General features: G+C 45.8%; 1 protein-coding gene across 2 annotated transcripts in view; it reads left to right on the forward strand.

Moving 5' to 3' along the window:
* Window positions 1-22108, forward strand: part of LHFPL6 (LHFPL tetraspan subfamily member 6) — a 431165-nt gene extending 409057 nt beyond the window's left edge. For both annotated transcript variants that reach the window (XM_069639391.1, XM_069639392.1), the window contains exon 4: window positions 21028-22108. In XM_069639391.1, the coding sequence (XP_069495492.1) occupies window positions 21028-21146 (119 nt within the window). In that variant the 3' untranslated portion in view covers window positions 21147-22108. The remainder of the gene's footprint in view (window positions 1-21027) is intronic.
* The last annotated feature ends 788 nt before the right edge of the window (window positions 22109-22896 follow it).

Below are 22896 nucleotides of genomic sequence, written 5' to 3' on the forward strand. Positions count from 1 at the left end.
TCACTAATAAATCGACTGCCTATTAAAATATAATTACTGGTCTTGCTAGGCCCACAGCCTAGAACATTAGGCCACTTAGTTTCAAAAGGAAGAAAGAATAAGAGGGTTAGAAAGGAAAAAGTGGCAGTCTCATATGTGTGTTCCCAAGGCCAGTCCATTGTATCTCTCCCACAGTGACCTGAATGCAACTGAATCTTTAACCATGTCATTACCACCATTTCTCCTTAACTTCCCACAGTTTTCATTTAATGGATGAGTTACTTTTCTAACTTGAAGCTACATCTCCCACCAACAGAGGGGCTGGACCCGTGTCCTTTCCTTTTAACGTGTGTCTGGAAATATATTTGATCTTCACCAGTGATTCAAAGTAAAAGTGGATAAGAAAATTAAAGCTATCTCCCAAAGAGATGTGAATTAAAGTACAATTGCAAAGAAGGAGAAATAGCAGAAGTGTAATAATCAAGTAGAGCGTAAAATACATTCTGAGTTAACAAACGGTAGAAACAATAGTCTAGTCTTTGTAGTGGGCGTGGCCGACAGTGCCTGTAATGACCATCTAGTTTCTGGGCGCTTACAGCCCTCGTGTGTTTAATGGCTCTGGCTCCATCAGGGAGCTGAATTCCTGGAACTTGAATTTTGTCTGGCACTGGCCCTACCGAGTGAGTCTTAGAGCACCATTACAAAGTTCAAAAGGGAGTAGGTGAAAAAGAATGTAAGTATTTTTAGGACGGGACAGGAAGATCAGGATGGACGTATGATGGCAGTGGAGGTGGTCTTGATGGATTAGGCATGGGGCGAAGGGTACATTTGAGGCTTTTTTGGAAAGTGATGATGGAGGGGGTGGTACGGATGTGGAGTGGTAGGGCATTCAAGGCTATGGGGTGCCCACTAATTAAAAGCTTGCTTTTTTGTGCTTTTTAGTGTGAGTGGAATGCTTTAAAGACATTGGTTTGCTTGTCTGGTGTTGTGATGGTAGGAAGGGGCTTTGAGGTTGTTGGCTTGGTAGACGATGTGGAGTCCTTTGAAAATAACTATTTGGAGCATGCGAGTCAGTGGAACAATTGTTCGACCATGGTTTGTGGCGGTTATTGTGAGGTTTTCTGTATTGAAGAGGCTATTTTGTTAATTGTCTGAGTGATGTTGGTATTGTAATTGTTGATTAGTATGGAGGGGTATGGATGAGGGGCTTGATATGAGTGGTGGTAGGGTTGTGTCTGTAATGTGTTAGATTTGTCTGGCTGGTGGCGGCGAGATGGTTGCAGATGGGGAATGTGTGGCAGAGTTAGTATGAAGAACATCACAAAGTGTTCAGACCAGGATAGCCAGATTCAATTTTGCAAAGAAATGTGATTTGTGCATGAACTCAGGAAGGCACAGTGTAGACCTCTGTGTATCTGAGGTAGGTTATTTGTTGGGTGAGGTCATAGCGGTGAGTGGAGTGAGACTGCCGTTCAGTATAAGGTTGTTGTCTGGTTGGGAACAACATGGGTTCAAATCGACAAGGTAGATGTTGATCCTGGGGGATTTGTGGTTGTTAATGGCAAAGCAGGATTTTCAGTGGAGAAGTTGGGATTGTTTGTTGGAGGCTGGCAAAGGAGGTGGATGAATGAGTGGTGTGGGTGTGATGAAGGGGAGAACCTCAGAGGGCCTCAAAGGATGTGTATGGTGGGTGAGTTGGGTTGCTAACTGGGAGTGAATCTTTGTAAATTATGGCCATGTCACCACCTGCTTTGTGTGGGCGGTCCCTGTTTGGATGTGATAGTGTGGGGTGTGCATGTCGAGGGTCATAACTCTCTGGTCTGGTTTTAGCCGTGTCTCTGCGAAGAACATGTTATGGGTGTGTGTGATGAAGAAGTCAAATATTATGTGGGTGTTGCAGGTGCAGAGTGGCAGTTGAGGAGGATACATTTGTATGCAAATAGTGGTCTCAGTGGAACAGTGTGTTGGAGTCTGATTGCTATGTTATTGGATGTTGTGTGCTTTGTTTGTGTCATGTGTGTGGCAAACTGCACCTGACAGGGGGCAAAGAATGATCTAGAAAAATATATGAACTCCTACCCTTATCTCTTCTGCCCTTTGCTGTGGATGCCTGGATGATTAGATGACCAGCATAAGGTGCTTACATTTCACAGTTCATCCAGAAGTGCTTTAACAGGAAACAGATAGAAATGGGGATTAACAGCCAGGTCATATTGTCACCCTCACTGAAGCAGGAGCAGGAGCAAAAGGTGGAGGTAAGGAGCTGCAAAGAGGGTCAGGTAGATGAGTGCAAACATCAAAATGGAGCCCGTGAATAGGAGTGTTAGGGTTAAAATCTGAACCCTCGCCATGGATGGAAGCCAATGAAAATGCAGGCAGACAGGGTCCATATGAGGGATTTTTCAGAAATTTCAGTGAAAGGCTTTTGTATTTGCCACTGTGCCTCACCCATCCTACCTGCAAGAGGAAAAGGTATGCAGAGGACTTTTCTTTGGGCCACTGGCATGCCGCTTTCATGGCAGCATGAATACCAGTGCAGGCGCTGGGCGAGAAGAATGCTGGGCCTGATATTTTATCCCGAGAAAATGTTGGAAAACCACGTGTGTAAAGAACTGCTCAAGCATGTGGAATCCAACAAACTGCTGCACCAATGGCAAGTGTGCGTTAGACCCATGAGAGGAACTGAATCTGCACTCCTCTCCATATGGGATGACCTAAAGATGATCACCGACTACAATATCCAATCCTGCCTCATACTGCTGGGCAGATCAGTAGCATTTCATTCGATCAGACGCACAAACTTAATCAAAAGACTGGAAGATTTTGGCATTCAAAATGCTGCACTGCAATGGCTAAAGTTATTCCTCACTGACAGAACTGAAAGGACCAATCTACCGTCATTCACCTCAAACACACAAAACACCACCTACGGCATACCACAAGGATCAAGTCTCTCTCCACTTCTCTTCAATATTTGCACGGCCCTGCTTATGAAACTCATTGAATCTCACAGACTCACTTGCTAGAAGTACGCAGATGACATTCAGCTAATTTTAAGGATGGCAGCCGACAATGACCCTGACAACGCTCTCATTAACTGCCTCAATGATATAAACCACTGGACTATTAATAATAACAATCTACAACTAAACCCAACCTAAAGTGAAATAGTGATCACCCCACGAAACCGCAACCAACATCACTCACCTGGCTCCAAGGAATGGGAACACAACCGGAAATCACAACCGTAATACAAAACGTGGCAATGCTCATAGACAGTGACCTCACACTGGAACCACAGGGTAGTAATAGCAATAGTGGTAGCAATAGTTAAAATAAAAAAGCTTTCTACCATCTACACTTAATAAGAAAGAGGCATCCCCCCATACCTAATCTTCCAACACCGAACCCCTATCTTTCTCAGTGATATTATCAAGAATATATTACATAAACAGCCAGTACATAGGAATGACTGACTACCTCACCAGGAAACTAAACTACAATGTATCCAAAACACAGTGGCAAGAGTCCTCCTCACACTAAACAGGAAAGAAAACATCCCCCCAGCGGTAGTGCAGCCATGCCCTGGTTACCAGTCAAAAAAAGAATCAATATCATTGCCCTCTGTATCGCCCATAGAGCACTATACCGACAAGGAGCCCAATTCCTCCAAACTAAAATCACTCAATACCGGCCAAGAACAGCACTCAGATCAAACACTAACCTCTGCAGAGAACGAAGACATTATGTGAAAGCCAAATTCAGAGTATCAGCCTTCTCCACTGTCCTTGCCAAACTACGGAACTTGATCCCTAAGGAAAACAGGATGACAGAAGACCGCCTGACCTTTCAGAAACAGCTAGAAAACCTGGGTATTCAACTTTCCTGGATAGAATCCAGACGCACAACAACCAGACTCCAATCATCCCGCCCTAGGTGCCACATCCTTTCCATACAATGCCCAACCCACCTCCACAAAGGCAATAGAAACACAGGACTGAGAGGACTTGGACACCCTAATACGTCATACCCAGCATACTAAAGAAAATGCATCAACCTGAGTATGCATCAGCCTGAGTAAATTACAGTCTCTGCAAACAATCAGTACTACTCCAGCTCTCCAGTACTCTGTTCCCCATACCAAGGCAAGACTAACTCCATTGCATGCCTCTCTGAAGCAACACACTCCCCATGCCTGTACAAAGGTGGGTGTCACACAAAGACAAATGGCAGGGCTGAACTGTACCCAAAGGATATCCAAAACTTGATACCCAAAGCCTACTAACCATCTCATTTTCAATCCACCCTCGCTCACCACATGCCGGCCATACATGCCCCAGACTGCCAGAAAAATCCAGCTTGCAAATAAACATGAACTGCATTTAATTTTAACCCAACCCACAAAAAACCCTATTATCCTCGAATACCCGACAATTCAAACACTGGCTGGCTCCTATCTGGAAACAGCATGCCTCCAATGTACAAAACAAATCCCACCTAGAACACACACACGCACAGGCACCGGTTACTCCTGGTTCTGCACACATCAACAGCTGAGCACAAAAGCCTGATCTTGTCCCTCTTTCCACCATAGCCAACCAACTTTGCATTACAGAACCATGAGAGTACTTGGAAACAATAAGAAAATGCAGCAATGCATGGAATTAATCAACATAACATCTCGGAAGTGGGCCTTCACAGCCCTTCTTCCGCCAACGTTGCATCAGGAAAGGATGCTCAGATCTCCTGGGTGGGCTAATCCAGAGTGTGATTAGTAGTTATGGGCAACAAAGGGGCAAGTCCTGTGCTGGCATCTCACGACACATGCTGCAGCAGAGAGCTATCTTTTACTCAGAACATACATTGTTTCCTCCAACCCATATGGATGCCAAGGATAGTCACCATGGCCCACTCTAGCAACTTTCATTTACATTGGTGATGAGACCTACTCCCATGCGGGTAACATCACAACATCACAAAAGGGGGGGGGGGGCGTATCATCCCTATCGTCCTCCTGGTCCTTCTATAGAAGCTGTGCTCTGCAACACCCAGTGCCAGCCTGAAGTTTAGCATTTTTACAAATAGAACTGTGGTGACCAGACACGGATTGCCGTAAGTCACTGGGTCTTAAATATCACCCTAGCCAATGGTGTGCCTAGATTACTGTTTTACATTTCATCAGAGCCCTTCCAGTAAAATAGTGTGTAGCTCTGGAATGATATGCCCAGCTGTTCTTGTGACCTACTGTGTCATGAAGGAGCATGACTCACACTTGGCAGGTATCTGCTATGAGAGGCTGAGGAAACGCAGGTAAAAGGCAAGCATTCCTGGCATAATGGTGTGATCAAGCCCTGGGCTTCTTTGGGAAGATCTACTCAGGCTGGGTGGGGTGGCTAGTTAGCAATGCTGCCCTGCCCTCACTTGAAGGATCTGCCTTTTAATGAAATGCAATCATATCCATTGTGGTGCCTCATTGAAGCACTAAGGAGACAGAAGTGTACCTGTTTCGCTGAGTTCACATCCATGAACGTCGATGAGTAAATCCTGAGAGGAAAGACACTTACCTTTCTCCTCTTCAGGTATGGCTGCATCTGCACCGTCAATGACAAGGGATCTTCTGGACTACCTCTCCACTGTAAAAAGGTGAACTTGCAAAAGCAGTCAAACAAGAAATGTAAACAGCCACCACAGACCTTCAATACTGATTCAGAAATGAAGCAAGACATGGGCATTTAGGCCTCATTTCAAACATTGAGAGATGATTAATCCAGTACCTATGTAGTATTCAGGCAGACCTAGACCATGGGAGGCAAATTCTGCAGGTGATGGCACCATTTATTAAAGACTTAGAAAACCCCAAAAGTTGGAAAAACCTAAGAGTCCGGGGCCTTATTGAGGGAACAAATGGGTCTGACCTCAATGGATGGATTCTGCGAAAGTTTAAAACGACTTTCCCAGATATTGTCGGGGGCCAACTGATCCTTGACCTGGCTCACAGAGTTGGCTTACCCTGCCCGGGACCACACGCCATGCCCAGAGACACGATTATGAAATTCCATGTGCATAACATGAAGGAAAGTCAGCTAACGTGATATCCCATATGAGGGTCAATCATTGCTCATCTTTCACATTGCGGGCTTGAATTGTATTGTATTGCATTGTATTCTATAAAAACATGAAGAGTGCGGACTAAGGCCCAAAGGGATCAAGGCGCTAATAACCAGTGATAAAGGGGCGGAGAGCCACCCAGAAAGTCAACACTCAAGAGATGTGTTTTCAGTTTCGTTCTAAACAAAGTGGTCAACAGTATCACACATGTGGGCCAGAAGGGAGTTCCAAATGGTAGAGGCCAAAACTGAGAAGGAACATCCACCTGCTCGGGCCCTAGGATGACTCAGGATTTTAAGCATAACTTGTGAGGAGGACAGCTTGGAACAGAGATTTTCTGCACCAGTACTATGAATAGATGTACCAGGCATAATATATATATTTTTCTAAACCTTTATTTATAAAGTGCTTTACTTTACAACAAAAGAAGAAAGTCGCAGCATTGATGGGAGTGACAATTTTACGCCTGCAGTTGTGTACATTATCGCTGCAGTGGTCGAGACATAGTACAAAGTAGGCGACGACTTAGACCCAACTGTGGCAACACAGAGAGAGTAGATGAGGGGAAAATCACAAGCAGACTGGCAGGTTCTCAGTGTCAAGCTCGTTCTCTTGTAGCGACCGCAAGTAAATAAAGAGAGGAGACCATATGTCCGTTGGTTTGCAGTTCGCCAGTTGCAATGAGGACCATTGCTCTTCTTGATCGGAGGCCCATGTCACAGCTCGCAGTCAGTGCGTCACAGACGGGCTGGCAGGGTTCAACACAACAACAATATACATCGGAGTGCCAGTAACATACAGAGGTTCGCCAATCTATGGAAACCACATTGTATTGACTCAAACATATGAAATAAAGAGTCCAACAGGTTCGGTTCAATGGTGCAGTCGAATATCGTAGACAGAGGATCACATACCTCATCCCAGAAATCTATCAGTTTTGGACAGTGCCATTGCATGTGAAGGTATCCCACCCCCTCCAAGTGACATCTACACCACAGAGCAGAGTGAGTGCGTGAAAAGAGGTTCAGTCTAGCCGGAGTGTAATGGAATCTGTGTAACACTTTGAATTGTATTAGATGAAATCTGGAGTTAAAAGACACAGCACAGATTTGCAGACACATGGCCTCCCAGATCTGATCAGTAATGTCTGTACCTAAATCTCTAGCCTAGGTCTTGCAACGTCTTACCAGGGGTTTGTTGGCGCGGCTCTGCAGTAGATCATATAATCTAGCCACTCTGCCGTAAACTGAAGTTCCCTCCATGATAACACTTAACAGCGGTTCAGGTGGCAGCACAGGGAACTCTGTCCAGGCTTCTTTAGCAGTGTGGCAGAGCCCAGCATATTATAGCCATCACAAGGACTGCCTCTGAGAGGGCGCTGGTAAATCTTGGAATGTGATAAAGGACCCCATGTCGTAAACATCTGTTGCAGTTGTGTACCCATCTATCACTCATTGCCGCTCAGCGATTTTGCTTATTTTAGGAAATGACGGGAAGAAGCTCCATAGTGGTAAATCCCTGTGGAATGGACGAGGGTTATCTAGTATTTTCCATATCTTGCCCCAAGCCCAACGCTGTCACAGCAATGGGATCACTGACTCATGGGTCTTTCCGTAACGGTGGCAGTGCCAGTGAACGCACATCGCAGTGCCAGTGAGCGCATGTCGTTCAATTTTAACATGTGGATGGTGAGTATCCCCATCGAACCAATAGGCTGCATGATGTGCCTGGGAAGCAATCCAGTATTTTTCAAAGTCCGGGGCTGCAAGACCCCCTTGTATGTAAGGTCTGGTCAGCGTGTCCCATTTTAGCCAAACTGCAGATGCGTGCCACATAAAGTTATTAATCGGCCACTTTCAATGCACCAAAAAACACGATTCCTGACCATAGTGGTATATTTAGAAAGTAGTATAACAATTTTGGGAGAATAATCATTTTGAGGAGCGCCACTCGACCTGTTATAGGGAGTGGGAGTTTCGCCCAAATGCGAAGCTTGCCCATGAGTTGAGGTAAATATACACCACAGTTACGGGCGTAGAGTGGAGCTGGTATCGCGTCACAACACCCCCCACGTATTTAATTTCTAGGGGGGACCAGGCGAATCCCATGAGATCTAGTGGCACGACAGTCACATCAGTAAGTGCAAATGGCTCAGATTTGACGCATTTGACACAAAGCCTGGACAGAGACCTGAAGGAGAGGACTTCGTGCAGGATTGATGCTAGATGCAGCCCCGGATCCCGCACAAGCAGATAATCTATGGCCCGCCCAAGAGTCTAATCCCTCTCCTCATGTGCCTGTGTCGGATCACGGTCTCCATCACGATGGCGAACAGCAGGGGCAAAAGCAAACAACCCTGGCGGGTCCTCCTCTATATGTCAGTGGGAGCTGAGAGTAATCCATTCACACTGACCCTGGCAGAGGGTAACGTGTACAGTAACTGCACCCATGATATGAACCTAGGCCCAAAGTAAAGTTTTTCCATTACCGCCCACATAAACTTCCAAGACACTGAGTCGAAGGCCTTCTGATTATAAAGTGCTGCAGCAACTGTCTGCGTGCCTGGGTCAATCTGAGCGAGGATATTGAAAATGCGCCTCAGGTTGAGTGCTGTACATCGTCCGGGAACAACGCCAGACTGATCAGGGTGAATAATGTATCCCATGTAAGGGGACAATCTGAGAGCTAGTGCCTCTGCAATATTTTAATATCAGAATTTATATGGTAAAGGGGGCGGTAGGAACCACATTGCTCTGCCGGGTTATCAGGTTTCAGCAACACTGTACTGAAGCGCAAGGGCAGCCAGTTGGGGAATCAGACAGGATTTGAAATGGTTAAAAACCTCTATGGTCAGGTCATCAGGGCCAGGAGCCTTGCCGGATGGCAGGGGATATCTCCTCCGAGGACATGGATGATCCAAAATCTCACTAGCCTCGTCAGACAATACAGACAACGGTAGGTCATCTAGGTATGTGTCTAGATCAGGAAGGGATGCTACATCCAAATGGCATAAAGCGTAGAAGGAGCGCAACACACGGTTCACCTCTGGTGTAGTGTGGACCAGCGTCCCTGACTTGTCCTTCACAAATGGCACATGGTGGTTGCCTCTCGCTTGCTGCACCATCCTGGCCATCAGCCTGCCACAGCACTCCCCTTCACCACATTTCTTCGCCAAGCCCGAGTTATCAAGGAATTTCAATTCCCTACCCGTGTATGACCGAAATCGGTCGAGTTTGATCTTAATATCCCACAGTGCGATGGTGCTGGGCTCAGATGCGTATTGCAGTTCAAGCCGATGCACATTAGTTTCACTGGTGTGAATGTCCCATTGTATCGCCTTGAGTATCCCCGATTCGGTAGCTAGGGCCATGCCACGAACATAAGCTTTAAAGGCTTCCCATAAAGTTGCATGTTTATCAACTGAGCCCGTATTTATCTTAAAGTATTTCTCAACACACCTCCCCATTTCAGCCTCAAACACAGGCTCCAGGAGTGCCTGCGATTTTAAATCTCCACACCCCTTTCTCTCCCAGTGTATTCCCCAGTGTCAGTGTTGTTGGGGAGTGATCTGAGAAGGTCATGGACAATATATCAGCATCATTGAGTTAACTGATGAAGGCATTGGACACTAACCACATATCTATACGTGAGTGGGAATCATGCACCGTGGAGTAAAAGGAATACATTTGTGATGTCGGATTGAGCAGTCTCCAGGCGTCTACTATCCCTAGTTAAGTCCTACCCTCTCAGTAGCACATGGGCAGTTTTGGTCAATTTCCGGGCCTTGCATCCAGACCCGTCAAGGTCTGTATCCTTTATTGTATTAAAGTTTCATTGTATTAAAGTATAGCACCAACAGGTCTATTACTTCAGAGTAGAACTCGGGATCATCGATATTTGGACCATATAGTTTCAGTAACCTTATTTTCGGACCCAAAAGCACACCATGTAAAAACACATATCATCTAAGCGAGTCCAAGTGCGCCTTTTTATGGACATATTGTATGGACTTGTGGATAAGGGTCATGACCCCCCTACATTGAGTAGAGTATGACATAAAATATTGATGCATTCCCCAGCTCTTAGCAAACGTCTCACAGCCTACTGCCAACGCATGTGTTTCCTGCAGAAACAGAAAACGTGGCTTGTGTTGCTCTATATACCTCTGGATCCGGCGTATTTTTATCAGATTCCCAGTCCTCGCACATTCCAGTACATGCATCGCAATGCCTCAACCACCATCGGGCCAATATATAGCATAGATCCTAAGCCCACGTCGGGCAGGTATTGAGCACTTCAATGGAACCGACGCCAAACAGCGCTGTATTCTGTCAACAAAAAGGCACATGTCAAGCACATTTTGTGTAATTACCCCAAATCTCCCACTGCCCAACCCCATCCCTCTCCCAATCAGAGCGATGAACATCCCACACCCAACAACCCAACATCGCTTGCAACTTTGCATGGGGGGCTGTCTACCAACTACAGCCGGGGCATCAACACAGCCATAACGTTGCATCTTCAAAACAAGTTACGGGTGCATATTTCCAAAGGAAACACTATTCAAGGTAGAGAAACAGCAACAGTCTTGTCATGAAAACCACAGTGTTAGCTCACGGGTACATTCCGCTCACTGTCAGTGTCACATCAAGAATCAGTCGACACAGACTTCTAGGCAACAGAACCATACAGTCAAGGTTCACCCAGGGAAATGGTCAGCCAGGAACTTCATGGCCTCCTCAGATATAGCGAAGAAGTACACGTTGTTGTCATGTTCAATTCTTAATTTGTCTGGCTATAACATGGCGTATTTCACATTAAGATCACAGAGCCTCTTTCTGGCCATGCAGGAGTTCTGTTCCTGCTGCACCGCAATCAAAAAATCGGTGTACGAGTGAATCCTGTTGGAGCCTAGCAGTAATTCCCCTTACCCCTTGTAGCTCGTAGCAGCGTATCTCTGTCCCGGTAGTTGACCACAGCGGCTATTATCGGGCAGGGAGGAGCCCTGGGCTTAGCTTGGAGGCGAGTGCACGATGGGCACGCTCCATTGTGAATTGCAGTGATAGTTTGGGGGCATCCAGTAAGGAAATAGGGGTACGTTCAACAAAATCTTCCATTGAACCATCAATATTATTGTACGCCTATTATTCGCAGGTTATTGTCTCGTGTTCGGGATTCCAGGGCATCATTCTTTCTGCTGATAGATAAAACTTGTTTCGAGAGCGAGGTGGCATCTGCTCTAAGAGCCATGATCTCGTCTTCGGTCATTCCCACTCTAGTCTCCACTTCCGTAATGTGGGTATCGGTTCTCTCCCTCTGGGATTTTATTGAGCTAATTGTACCGCTCACGTTGTCTAACTTAGTGTGTATACCAGTAAATCCCTCCTGCATATACTACGTCATGCAATGGAGTTCACTGGGTTCTCCCGGCTCCAACATGCCACCTTCAGCGCCGTCCGCCCCATCCACAGTCTTGGGCGTAGCTTTGGCATACATGTTTATTGAACTCTGTTTCTACCCTGCTCCCTTAGTTGTTTCGATCTTGCAGGACAACTGAGGATGTGTGGCGGGGCAATAAGGAGGAGACAGAGGGTTGCAGAACACTGCCAACGTCGCCCACTCCAATGTCCAGTGAACCCTGCAGCAGTGTTACAGAATGCAGGAGTAGCACAGAGGTGCAGGGATAAGGATATTGTCCCGAGGCTTTAGTGTGTAGGGCCCGCTATGTTGTGGGCCACAGCTGAAGGACACAGTAACAGATAGCCAAGTCTTAAAAAGTACCCAAGGGGCAAGGGTGTAGGCGTTGATGGGGTGGGGCACTACATCCCAGTGTGGCCTTCAATGGGGAGGAGAGTGTTCCGCCGCCGCCACAGCTTACCGCAGCGTCAGGATCCCAGGTAGATGCAAGCAGTGCAGCGCAATCTGCGCCCTGGAACAGTGGAGATGGCGGCGTATTGCACTGCTGCAGGAGATTGCCAGTCCACTTGGCTGGCGTAAGAACAGAACCGCCAATGGCCTGCAGGCTACAGCCAAGGCAGCTGCACGGCTTGACACAGGCACGGACCAAGTGGAGCCAGAGCAGCAGGCAAGCCAGTCCAGGGCAAGCCAGTCCAGGGGCAGCCTTTAGGAGGAGATAGTGGGGGCTGCACGCCTCCCACAGCGGGTGTCTCGTGAAGCAGTGGAGTAGAGGTCGGGAGCTCACAGGCAACGGCTGCACAGTGTTCACCAGGCCCAGATGATAAGAGCACTGCAGGAGGAGGCCGGGAAGCACGGGCCGGGTTAACTGCGCCAACTTATTCCCAGAACAACAGCCCAGCATGTACAACTGGGACCGAACTTCGCAGGTCAGTTGTGTATGCGATCCGCAGGAAGGGCGGCCCAGTTCTTCAGTATTGTGCACCCTGGAAGCACAGGGTTTGGCTGTGCGAAAATGCTGGGCTGTGGAGCTTCACACTCAGACAGCCATCTTCAGTCGCGCGCAACAGCGCCCCTGGGTATAATATTTTAAACTGAATCCAACTTCTGATTGGCAGCCAATGAAGCTGGTGAAGCAGATCCAGAGATGACATTTAGGACTCTCTGGAGCCACTGACAAGGAGCTTGACGCCTAGGCTTTTTACCGCCTGTACTGGCTATTGACAGGGCCCCAGAGACGCAGGCCAGTAGATGGTGCTCCATGAGGCCCCAACGGAGGGAGAACCCACTACTAGGACCTCTGATTTATCACTGTTTAATTTAAGCCAGTTCAAGGCCCTCCATTCTCCAATGGAGGATAAGCAATTCCTCAATTTAGAAGGAGGATCCATCCCGGGAGCATTTAATCGAAACAAAACCTGTGTCATCAGCAGAACTGTAAAAGCGCACCCCATGACCCAAAATAGGATTGGCCAGGGGTGCAAGTACAAGTTAAACAGCAGGAGAGATAAAGGGGGTCCTTGTGGGACACTGCATGCAAAGCCATTGTGAGGATTTAAACGGAGGAACCGGCACTTTCTGAAAATGATCGGACAAGAAAGATGAGAACCATAAGCGTTAGGAGAACCCTCAATGCCAATCTTCTCCAGCCTACACAGCAGGATTTATTGATCAATCATGTTAAAGGCCACTGTGAGGTCAACGAGAATCAAAACTCCAACCTCTCTGCGGTCTTGAAGTAAGGTGATGTCATCAAGAATAGGGATCATCACACACTCTGTACACATACAGGAACAGAAACCAGACTGAAACGGTTGACGATTACAGTTGGACTCAAGAAATTTGGAAAATTACAGGTAACAATGGCCTCCCATTAACTTCATAAGAACTGGGAGAAGCAAGATGGGTCGATAGTTTTCGGCCAAGGCAGAGTCCAGGTGAGTGTTTTTCAAAAGAGGAGGAACAAGTGCATGTTGTAAAGGTTTAGGCATCATCCCGGTTACAAAAGAGTGATGTAATGCAGCTGTGAATAAGGCAATGGTCTCCTCAGGAAGGGTCTGGATGGCATAAAGTGAAATCGGGTCTTTAGGGGAAACAGACCTGAGTTTCATTAAGGCAGTCTGGACCATGACATTGGTTGCTGTTTCAAACTTGAAAGGGTTGTCCTGATTGCTCCCTGTAATAGACTCGGCCACCCAGCCCGAGTTCAAAGGGCAAGGCCTGACAGTGCCAATGGAAAGCCGAATCTTATGAATCTTTTTGGTGAAGAAAATGGCAATAAGGTCACATTTAGCTGGTGTGTGCAGAGCATCAGTCAGCTGCAACACAAGAACCGAAAGTTACCTAGCCACTTGGAAAAATTACAGAGTAGAGCAGGATGCTGACAAGATGCGATCTGCAAAACAATCGGCTTTGGCAACTTTAATAGCAACTTGGTACTCCACCAACGCTAATTTATATGTCTGTTCGGCAGCTGGAGAATAATCAATGCACCATTTGTGTTCAGCATGACGGCAGGCTTCTTTGAGAACTTTAAGAGTACCAGAGTACCATGGGGCTGAGGGTTTCAATCGACTAAAGGATGATTTCATAGGAGCAAAGGTATCGGCAGTGTCAGTCATGGCGTTCACCAATGCAGTGCAAGGGTCCTGCATCTCAAACTCGATACCCTTCTGCATTAGTGGAAGCAATACATTCAGTTAGAGGTTGAAGTAATCCTGCCACAAAGGCCTTAACTCTACAGAAGCAGAAAGCATTTCGATGAGTGATGGATAAACCTAGACAGGCAAGTATTGTATTCCAGCGAACAGTCTCTTTTGGAATACCCTTCACGTGGAAGGGGAAACAGGTTTGGATTCCACTAACATGGAGGACGCTGTAATCCCTCATTGGAATGGACCTACAAGAGACTCCCAAAGCAAAAGTTGCTTACCCTCTCCAGCCAGCCCTTAGCACAGTCATCCACACCCCTTTTCAACATGGTGCCAAGGGAAGCTTAAGGTGAGCTCAGTAACCCTTGTTCTTCATCCCTTGCCCCCCGGGATACCTGTCACAAGATGATTGGCTGATCCTAGGACCATGTAACTGGCTGAGGCCCATCTATTACTGGTATCATTGGCATTAATGTCTGTGGCCTTACCCGCTTTCTCTAGCTGCCACCTGCTGGGGTTTCTTGCCCTTTGCACTGTTGAGAGTCCGCTGTTATCCTCCTGTGAGAGTTTCTTACCCTCTCCAGCTGTTGACCCAGGCATTCATCATGGTAAGGGAGGTTTGAGGCAAGTTCAACATGTGCTGGAGCTCTTGCCTCGCCACCTTAGGACACCTGGCCAGATTGTGGGCACTTAGGAACTGGAAGCACAGTGGACTTGCCAGGGTGGGTTGGTGAAGGTAGATGTGGCTTATGGTTCCTCGTCACTGAGCTCACCATAACCTCCAAATGGCCAGTACTCTGAATCTGGTCTACCTTCTCCTGACATCCTACTGACGTGAGTACCTTCCTACTACTAAAGTCTAAAGGTTTGTCATCTATCATAACTATCTTCTACTGCATGCCTACTGCCTGATGACTGACTTTCTTCTCCCTTTCACTACTCCCATGCTTTCTCCTCCTCAACTTGTTACCACTGGCCGTATCACTGACCCAGTGATTCCCAGTTTCCTAGGTTACCCCTCTTCCCTACTTCTCTGTGATTAAAGAGCCATCACCACAACCCCCCTGGATGCCTGATTGGCATAATTACATGTATTTCTGTCACTACTTGACTCTGTTGTCCCCAGGGGTCTTCTGCTTGTTAACCTCTACCTCTCTCTTTGACTCTGGGATATACCTTCTATCCGTTCACTCAGTCCCTCCTCTGTCCCTCTTCGCCCTCTCTCGTGTGCACATCAGTGCCAATTTCAGAGTTTCACTCACTGCTTTGTCATTCCACTTCTGGCCTCATTTCTTCCTGCCATATATATGATATAATATCAACAGTACACCCCTCTAGTTAAACGTGTGTCCCTCTCTCTTCCCCCTTCGATTAAGTCTTTATTCTCTCTCTCCCCACCTGCCTGTTTTGTGACCTTAGTCTAATCGTTGAAGACTCCTACATAAACAGTTCTTCAAAGGTTACAATAACTGATATTCTAATTTCTTTCTACTGCCCAGAAGCCTGAAAGCCTCTTATACAGTCTATTATCTCACCATTTGGCTAAAGTGACATCAGTAGAGAACAAAAGGTGGCACATTTCCATTGATTCCCATGCAGGTTTGAGAGTAGTCGTTAAGATGACACCCAACCCACTGGACACTGGCCTAGCCCATAATGTCCACTGCACATAAACTTCAAAACTACCTGAGCTTTGACCTTTATTATCCCTAGGAACTCTGACCTCTTGTTCCGCCATGCACCATGCTGCCAACATACACAACCGTCTCGATGACTTTTAGATCCCCTTTTTGGGCTTATCAGCAACCTGGTTGTGTAACATTTTTACTGCAGTTGTTGATACTCTGCTCCCCTCTAACCATAACATTCGGAGAATATTTCAATAAAATAAATCTGGGTGGCCCTTATCTACCCAGCCCACATCTCCAGCACGCTAATCTTTATGTCTAATAACCTTTCTTTCTAATATGTTGCCTATAAGAGCATCCTAGGTCCCAAAACACACACAACCATACTTAAGATTTACAGAGAACTCCTAACTTGGCCTCATTCATCCCTAAATGGGCTGGCTGCATCCCCACTCTTCAATCTTCCATGGATTTCCTCATTATCACGAGTCTTTAACATCCGGCTCGACTGTCCTGCTAGCAAGAGTCCAAAAAATGATCTTACCCTCGCTGATTACATAGCTTAGAATGTCTGGCAAACTGATGCAGCACACACTGGCATCAGACTTTACAGGATGTAGTCCCTGGACCAAATAGAGCACCCCCTGCCTGCCCCCATGAGGTTACTGTTCCCATTTACCAACTATTTACTATCAGAACAACTCAACTATCCTTGACTTATTACTACCTTCTACTAATCATTTTCTCTAAACCTGGGAAGGGCTTAAACCCTTCTCCTAGCATGGTCTAGGCTTCATTCAAGTTTGACCTATGAAATGGGTTACCCCTGTGAAGAATCCCAGGGTATTCTTAATGTTCCCATGGGGGGAGCCACTTCCTATGAGACCAGGTAGGTGAGGCTGCTACTTGATAATTCCCTTGGGGGCGGTACTTGGCGGGTGGATCTCATGGGTAGGGAAGCCCTCCATGGGTCCAGTGACAATCGCCTTGGGAGAATGTGGTATTCACCCCCTTCATTTCTGTCCTCTTTCCTCTCACCCCACTCAGTCCTCTGTGGTCCCCCACGCCTCTATGTATCTCTGTAGAGTAGAGAACTTCATTCACACAAATCATACTGGGACGAGGACGAGTGACGCTTACCCAGGAGGAGTGCATACAATCACTGGCACAAGGAAGATCAGGCACGGAGGAAAGCGTCCACAGCGGAACCAACATATGCGTTACAGCCTATTAGAGGCAGCCCTGTCGATAAAAAGCAAGGAAGGACTGTGTACCTTATCAACCCAGGCCTAGATGAGCGAGGAACCACACACCGGTTCCGTGGTGAGAGACCTGAGGAGAAGCGAAGGAGACACTGTTTAGGAGTGGTGAGCGTCTCCAGTAGCCTCATTGAGCAGGGACCTGTCCGGTGACGGGGAAAGAGGAAACCTGACCCACGAAGGAAAAGCGAGGATAAGGCACGCATCTGAGGATGTGAGAGAGAGCCTGCCACTGCGGAGCTGCTGAGGACAAGACGCTGAACGCGAAAGCAGTATGGAAGCCCTGCTCCCAGGACAGACCAGAGACTGCAACAACATTTACCAAAGGTAGGGAAAGGGTAGGACAGGCTGGTGGGACACAGAAGAGGCCAAATAGATTAAAGAGACATATATCAAGATCCCGAGAAGCAGAAAGGGATAGCGAAAGAACTGTAAAAACTGGGAATAAACTTTATAAAATATCCTATGTGGAATGGTATCTGGCAGGAGAGTACACCGGGTCTTTTCACTTGGACATTGAGTGAAGCATGGCAGAGGGCCCGCGAAAGCAGCATACTAGGGTCTGGGACCCATAATAAGTCTGGCAAACCCTGCAAAACCCATACACATGGGTCAAAGACCTACACAAGGCTGAAGAAGCAAACAGTCAAGGGCCGGCAGACCAGAACAAGTCGGGTAGATGCCGATTTAATATAAAGGGGTCTGGGGGCCACACAAAAGAGAAACAAGCTACAGAACAAGTCAGGGAGATCATGAGACAGCCCAGAGGGGTCTGGGAAACACACGAGAGAGAAAGAGAGGAACAAAAAGCTAAAACAAGGTGTTGAGGACCCATTGCCAAAAGAAGAGACATTTTCTGGAACTTTAAGATCTACAGTCAAGTCTGACAGGATAGTGAACCAAACTTGACATGGCATTTGTGAGTTGGAGACAGAACAGGGGAAGAGACTCTCCCCCGATACTTGGGGACTGTGTTTTTTTAATACACATTTGGAAGAGCATTTAAGTCCAAGAACTTTTAAGTTAAAGAACCACTCATTGTGTTTCTTTCATCAAGAGTGGAACATTTGAAATTGTATCCAGAACGAGGGGAGTCTCCTTCTGGATCAAGAAGACACCCAATTTTTCCTTAGTCTAGAGTGTAAGGGACGGAAATAGGTTTGGATACAGGACGCTGGACATTTTACTTTACGGGACATCTTGACAGAGTCCTTAGTACTTTTGTTGAGGCAAGGGCAACCCCACATAGAAATAGGGCAAGATAGGTTTTAGGTTTTTCCTTTTCTTTTTTACTTTTATATAAATAAGAGTATTTGCCAACAAACATGTGTCAGACTCGTACTTCTACACCCCTACACCCCAATAACGCTTTGCTGACACCTTAACTGACCGAACCTGCCCCATCACTCGCCATTACACCCTTTTCTCTTCTTTGTGTCATAAACTGTCAATAACACTGGATCGCCAAACGGCTCCAATTTAAGCAATAATCCCCAAGCCGGGGGGGGGGCATTACTGAGTCAGGTAATGCCCCTGGGCCCATAGTTACAGGTCCGAGCATAGCCCGGCTAGGGGATTATTGCTATTAATACCCCAGCCCGTTAGAAATCCGTTTTCCCTTTACATGGCGGCCATTGAAAATAATTTTAAAAAGTTAACAAAAAAATGGCTGCCACGGAAAGAGAAACTTTAGTCCCTTCTCCCTTTCCATGACGGCCATTCAAAAAATAGAAAAGTCAACAAAAAAATTGGCACCATGGAAAGGAAGAAGGGACTACAGGTAGTCCCTTCTTCCTTTCCTTGGCAGATTGTCGTAGATAGGGAGCCGGCACAATGAAGACAGAAGTATTTCCAACACGTGTGCTCATGATCGGAGCAAAAAAAGCAGGTAAATGGAGAGAGGGGGGGAGGGAAATCTGTGGAGGGGAGGGGAAAGGGGAGCGGAGCACTTACCTGAATCCCCCGTTCCGAGCCTCTTCATTAGCTGTGCGGCTGCCACAACCCCCCCACAGGGTACTAATAGAAAAAATGCAAGCCTTTGTCCAGATAGACCTTTGATTTGAAACTGAACTGGCAATGCTTGAAAGGAAAAAATGCCTTCTTGAACATCACCAAACCAAGGACCCATGGGATACGAAATGTTGACTCCACCACCTGAAAAGCTATCATACAATGTTCCTACACAGGAAAAAAGCCTTTCTGCCTTTCCACATTATCACATATCCCAGGGCAACAATTCTGCAGCAGAGGGATTTATAAGGAATCGTGATCTTCCCTACAGTGCACGTCCTCTCCTGCCCCAACATAGTCACCCACCAGTCATCCTTCTTCAGTGAAAAGATAAAAGGCACAGACTGCTCCATTTCAAGCAAGCCTGTCCACATTTGCCTCCCCTGCCACCCATGAAACCAAGGGTGATGCATCCTTCCTGGCATTCAAACTTGTGTCCCAGCCTGTCATCATTCAGAGGACAAAACATTAAGAACTCTTTAGTCTAAGTAGATCTTGTCCCGCTATAACTATCAAACAGAGCATCTCTGCCCTTGCTTCTGCACTCTCATCACTGGTCCACTGATCCTTATCCACGAGTTCCCTCCCCTAACCTCAATCTGTCTTGCATCCCACCTATCCTGAACAGAACAAATGATGTCCCCATACACCCAGCTAATTGTCGCCCAATCACCAATATTCCTTTCCTGGGTAGATTATCTATCTATCTATCTTTCTATCTGTCTATCTGTCTATCTATCTATCTATCTATTGTGATTTTTATATAGCACCATATCGCCCATGGGCCTCAGAGCGCTCAATTATGGGAGAAGCATGCACCCTTCAGTTAATGGAATACACTGAAGCCTACAACCTACTTCATGATTAGCAGTTCGGGTTCCACTCATTGATGGGTACTACATCTGCACTACTATTCATGAGGGATGAAGTGCTAGTCAGGTTTTCATTATCTGTTCTACCTCTACCTTATTGCTCTATTCATTCTCACTTCCAAATTTGTACCAGCAAGCATATCAAAATTGCATAGTGCTCCGCTTTCTATCGCGTGGTGCTGTTAAGAATGCATAATACTTAGTAATATATCTGGAATGTTAAAGTGCATAGTGCCTTCCTTATAACATGTTCAATGCTATGTTCCACATCTGGGCTATCAAGTGCAAATTGCATAGTGCTCCGCTGTGTATCACATGGTACTACTGAAAGTACTTTATGCTTTATTGCATATCTAATATGTTAAAGGGCATAGTGCCTTCCTTGTAAGGTGCTCAATGCTATGTAGCGTATATGGACCGTCAAAGTGCAATTTGCATAGTGCCATGCTTTATATCGCGTGGTACTACCGAAAGTGATTAATGCTTGATTGCATATCTAGAATGTTAAAGTGCATAGTGCCTTCCTTATAGGGTGCTCAATACTTGTTTTCGTATCTGGACTTACAAAGTGCAAGTTGCATTTCGTTACACTCTTTCCATGGAGTTAATTTCCATTGGGCCTGTAAGTGGGTTCTGTAATTCCAATGTTTTTCACATATCTGTTTGGTTAACCTTCATGTGGGTACAATTCCTTATACTAATGGGTGAACAATATATACAATCTAATCAATGCGCTTCGAATAAGAAAATAATAAAAAGAAAAGAAAGACCAAATGTTACAGGTGCTCAAAGCTACAATGAGCTCCAACAAATGATGCATCAGTACGTTTTTCACAGATACCATATGTACTCTGGATTCATAAAAACACATTCTATCTGATTGTCACATGCAAGATGGAAGCAATATATGTCATGCACTGTTGTCCTGATTACTGAACATTGTAAACAAAAACAGTTTAATGGAGCCATACTGTTAATACGTTTTTTATTTACATTATTTTTTCAAATAACAATGTGCAGTTTAGACCAAAGTACACAAAATTGCCTTTGGAAAATAAAGGATTTTTTTGAAAAAAAGTATAATAATGCATTCTGTTTCTTTCAGGTACTTGCAAAATTGGCTGGGCCTACTACTGCACCGGGGGAGGGGCAGCTGCAGCAATGCTCATCTGTACCTGGCTGGCCTGCTTCTCCGGAAAGAAGCAGAAGCAGTACCCCTACTGAAGGAGGAGCGGGCAGGGTGCAAGTGACCCACTTCAAATGAACTATGAGAGACTTTAGCTGCTTCTAATGGCTTCATGAAAGCGCTTTAGCTCCTGCCTTCCCGAGGTCTGTCTGGGAATCAGAAGAAATGGGGTTGTTTTGCTACACTTTCAAAAGGGGGTGTTGACAACCGTCAACCGGCAACGATCGACCAAATTGAATCCATCTTCGCAGGAAGAAGCAGCCGAACTAGCCCATCATAGATGGAGCTCTTCAGGAAAAAGTCCCTTTACAAAAGGGAACAAATAAAGAGAATCCCCCCCCCCCGCCATTGCAATGATAATGAACTTGCCTTACAATTATATGGTTATCATGTTCTGCTGTTTCCGTTTGCCGGTACACTCCTAAAAGTAAGCACACCTTATCACACACTCAAGAAATATGGCACAGAATAAGAAAGAACAAATATGTACATCCATTTCTTGTCTTTTAACATTTTTGTTGTTTAAAAATCAGTGTTACTACTTCTTAAGGCATTTATCAGTCAATGGACCAAGCACCCACCATACCAGTATTTTGTATACAGTATACATATATATTCCTTTCCAATCATGTATTCACATATTCACTATGCTAATTCAGAATAGGGCTTGTGTTTTCAGCATTATTCCAGAGATGCAATATTGTCCCTGGCAAAATATATAGCCGTTACCTCTATCTCGCTTCTACGAGGCAATAACTTGGTTCTGTCTGTTCAGAATTTCAGTGCTGGTTTGACTTTCTTGAATGTCATGAGTTTCTTATGAGGAATAGGGAAAAGGTTCCAAACGAAAAACTCGTGGCCTACTTTAGCAATTATAGTGGTTTTATGCTGTATTGTTTTTTTATTTTAATACTCATTTTTGTTACAAAAAAAATATGATATTTTATGTTTGTAATTGAAAAGAAAACTGTAAATAAAAACTGTTCTTGGAGTTGTCTTAGTTAAGATTTTCATGCCTCATTTCTCTGGGTTCAAATTTATTGGCTTGTGAAAAAAAACAGTTGTCAATAATAGAAATTGTACTTAAACCAACACTAATTGCTAAATAATTAAAAACCCAGAGTTTAGAACTGAGAAAAAGTAAATAAGCTATTCTATATAGACGTATATCTTGGTCATGTTGCATTCGGAACAGTTAAATCTCTGAGATGGTGTCATCGAGAACAAAGACTGAAATGGTTCCTGCATCTGCAACATCTTTAAAAACAAACTCTTATTGTTTTTTCAGCATGCTCAAAGGACAACACAACACATTGTCACAATGTTGCCTCACTTAGTCCTCATCCCCCCATTAGACTCCTGTTAACATTCAGTGCAGAACTCCCCATACAACATTCACCTACCCCTCCCCACCAGTTGTCAGACGCTTATACACACAGCATGTCACCCCCGATAGCACATAGGCTTATGTGACCCCATATCATTCCGTTGCACGAGTCACTGTGAATCGCCCTCGTGTGAGCATACCTGAGAAATCTAACACTGTGATCCTACCAGCTTCCCTCCCCTGGGGCATGGGTGTCAGTGTTTCCCAGCACTTCCTCTGCTTCACGCTCAGCTAAATATGCCCTTAGTGGGACCCTCATATCCTTACGTCTACTTCTGTGACGCATATTGCGACTCCATCATTTCCCAATTCGCCAAGGACCCTAGCCCAGTGTTTAACTTTGAAGGGGAGGGCAAATTGCCCCATGCTCTGGCTATCAGTGACCGAGCCACCACTGATGT

The sequence above is a fragment of the Ambystoma mexicanum genome, chromosome 7q (genome assembly GCF_040938575.1).
Source record: "Ambystoma mexicanum isolate Mex_15411 chromosome 7q, UKY_AmexF1_1, whole genome shotgun sequence".
Taxonomy (NCBI): domain Eukaryota; kingdom Metazoa; phylum Chordata; class Amphibia; order Caudata; family Ambystomatidae; genus Ambystoma; species Ambystoma mexicanum.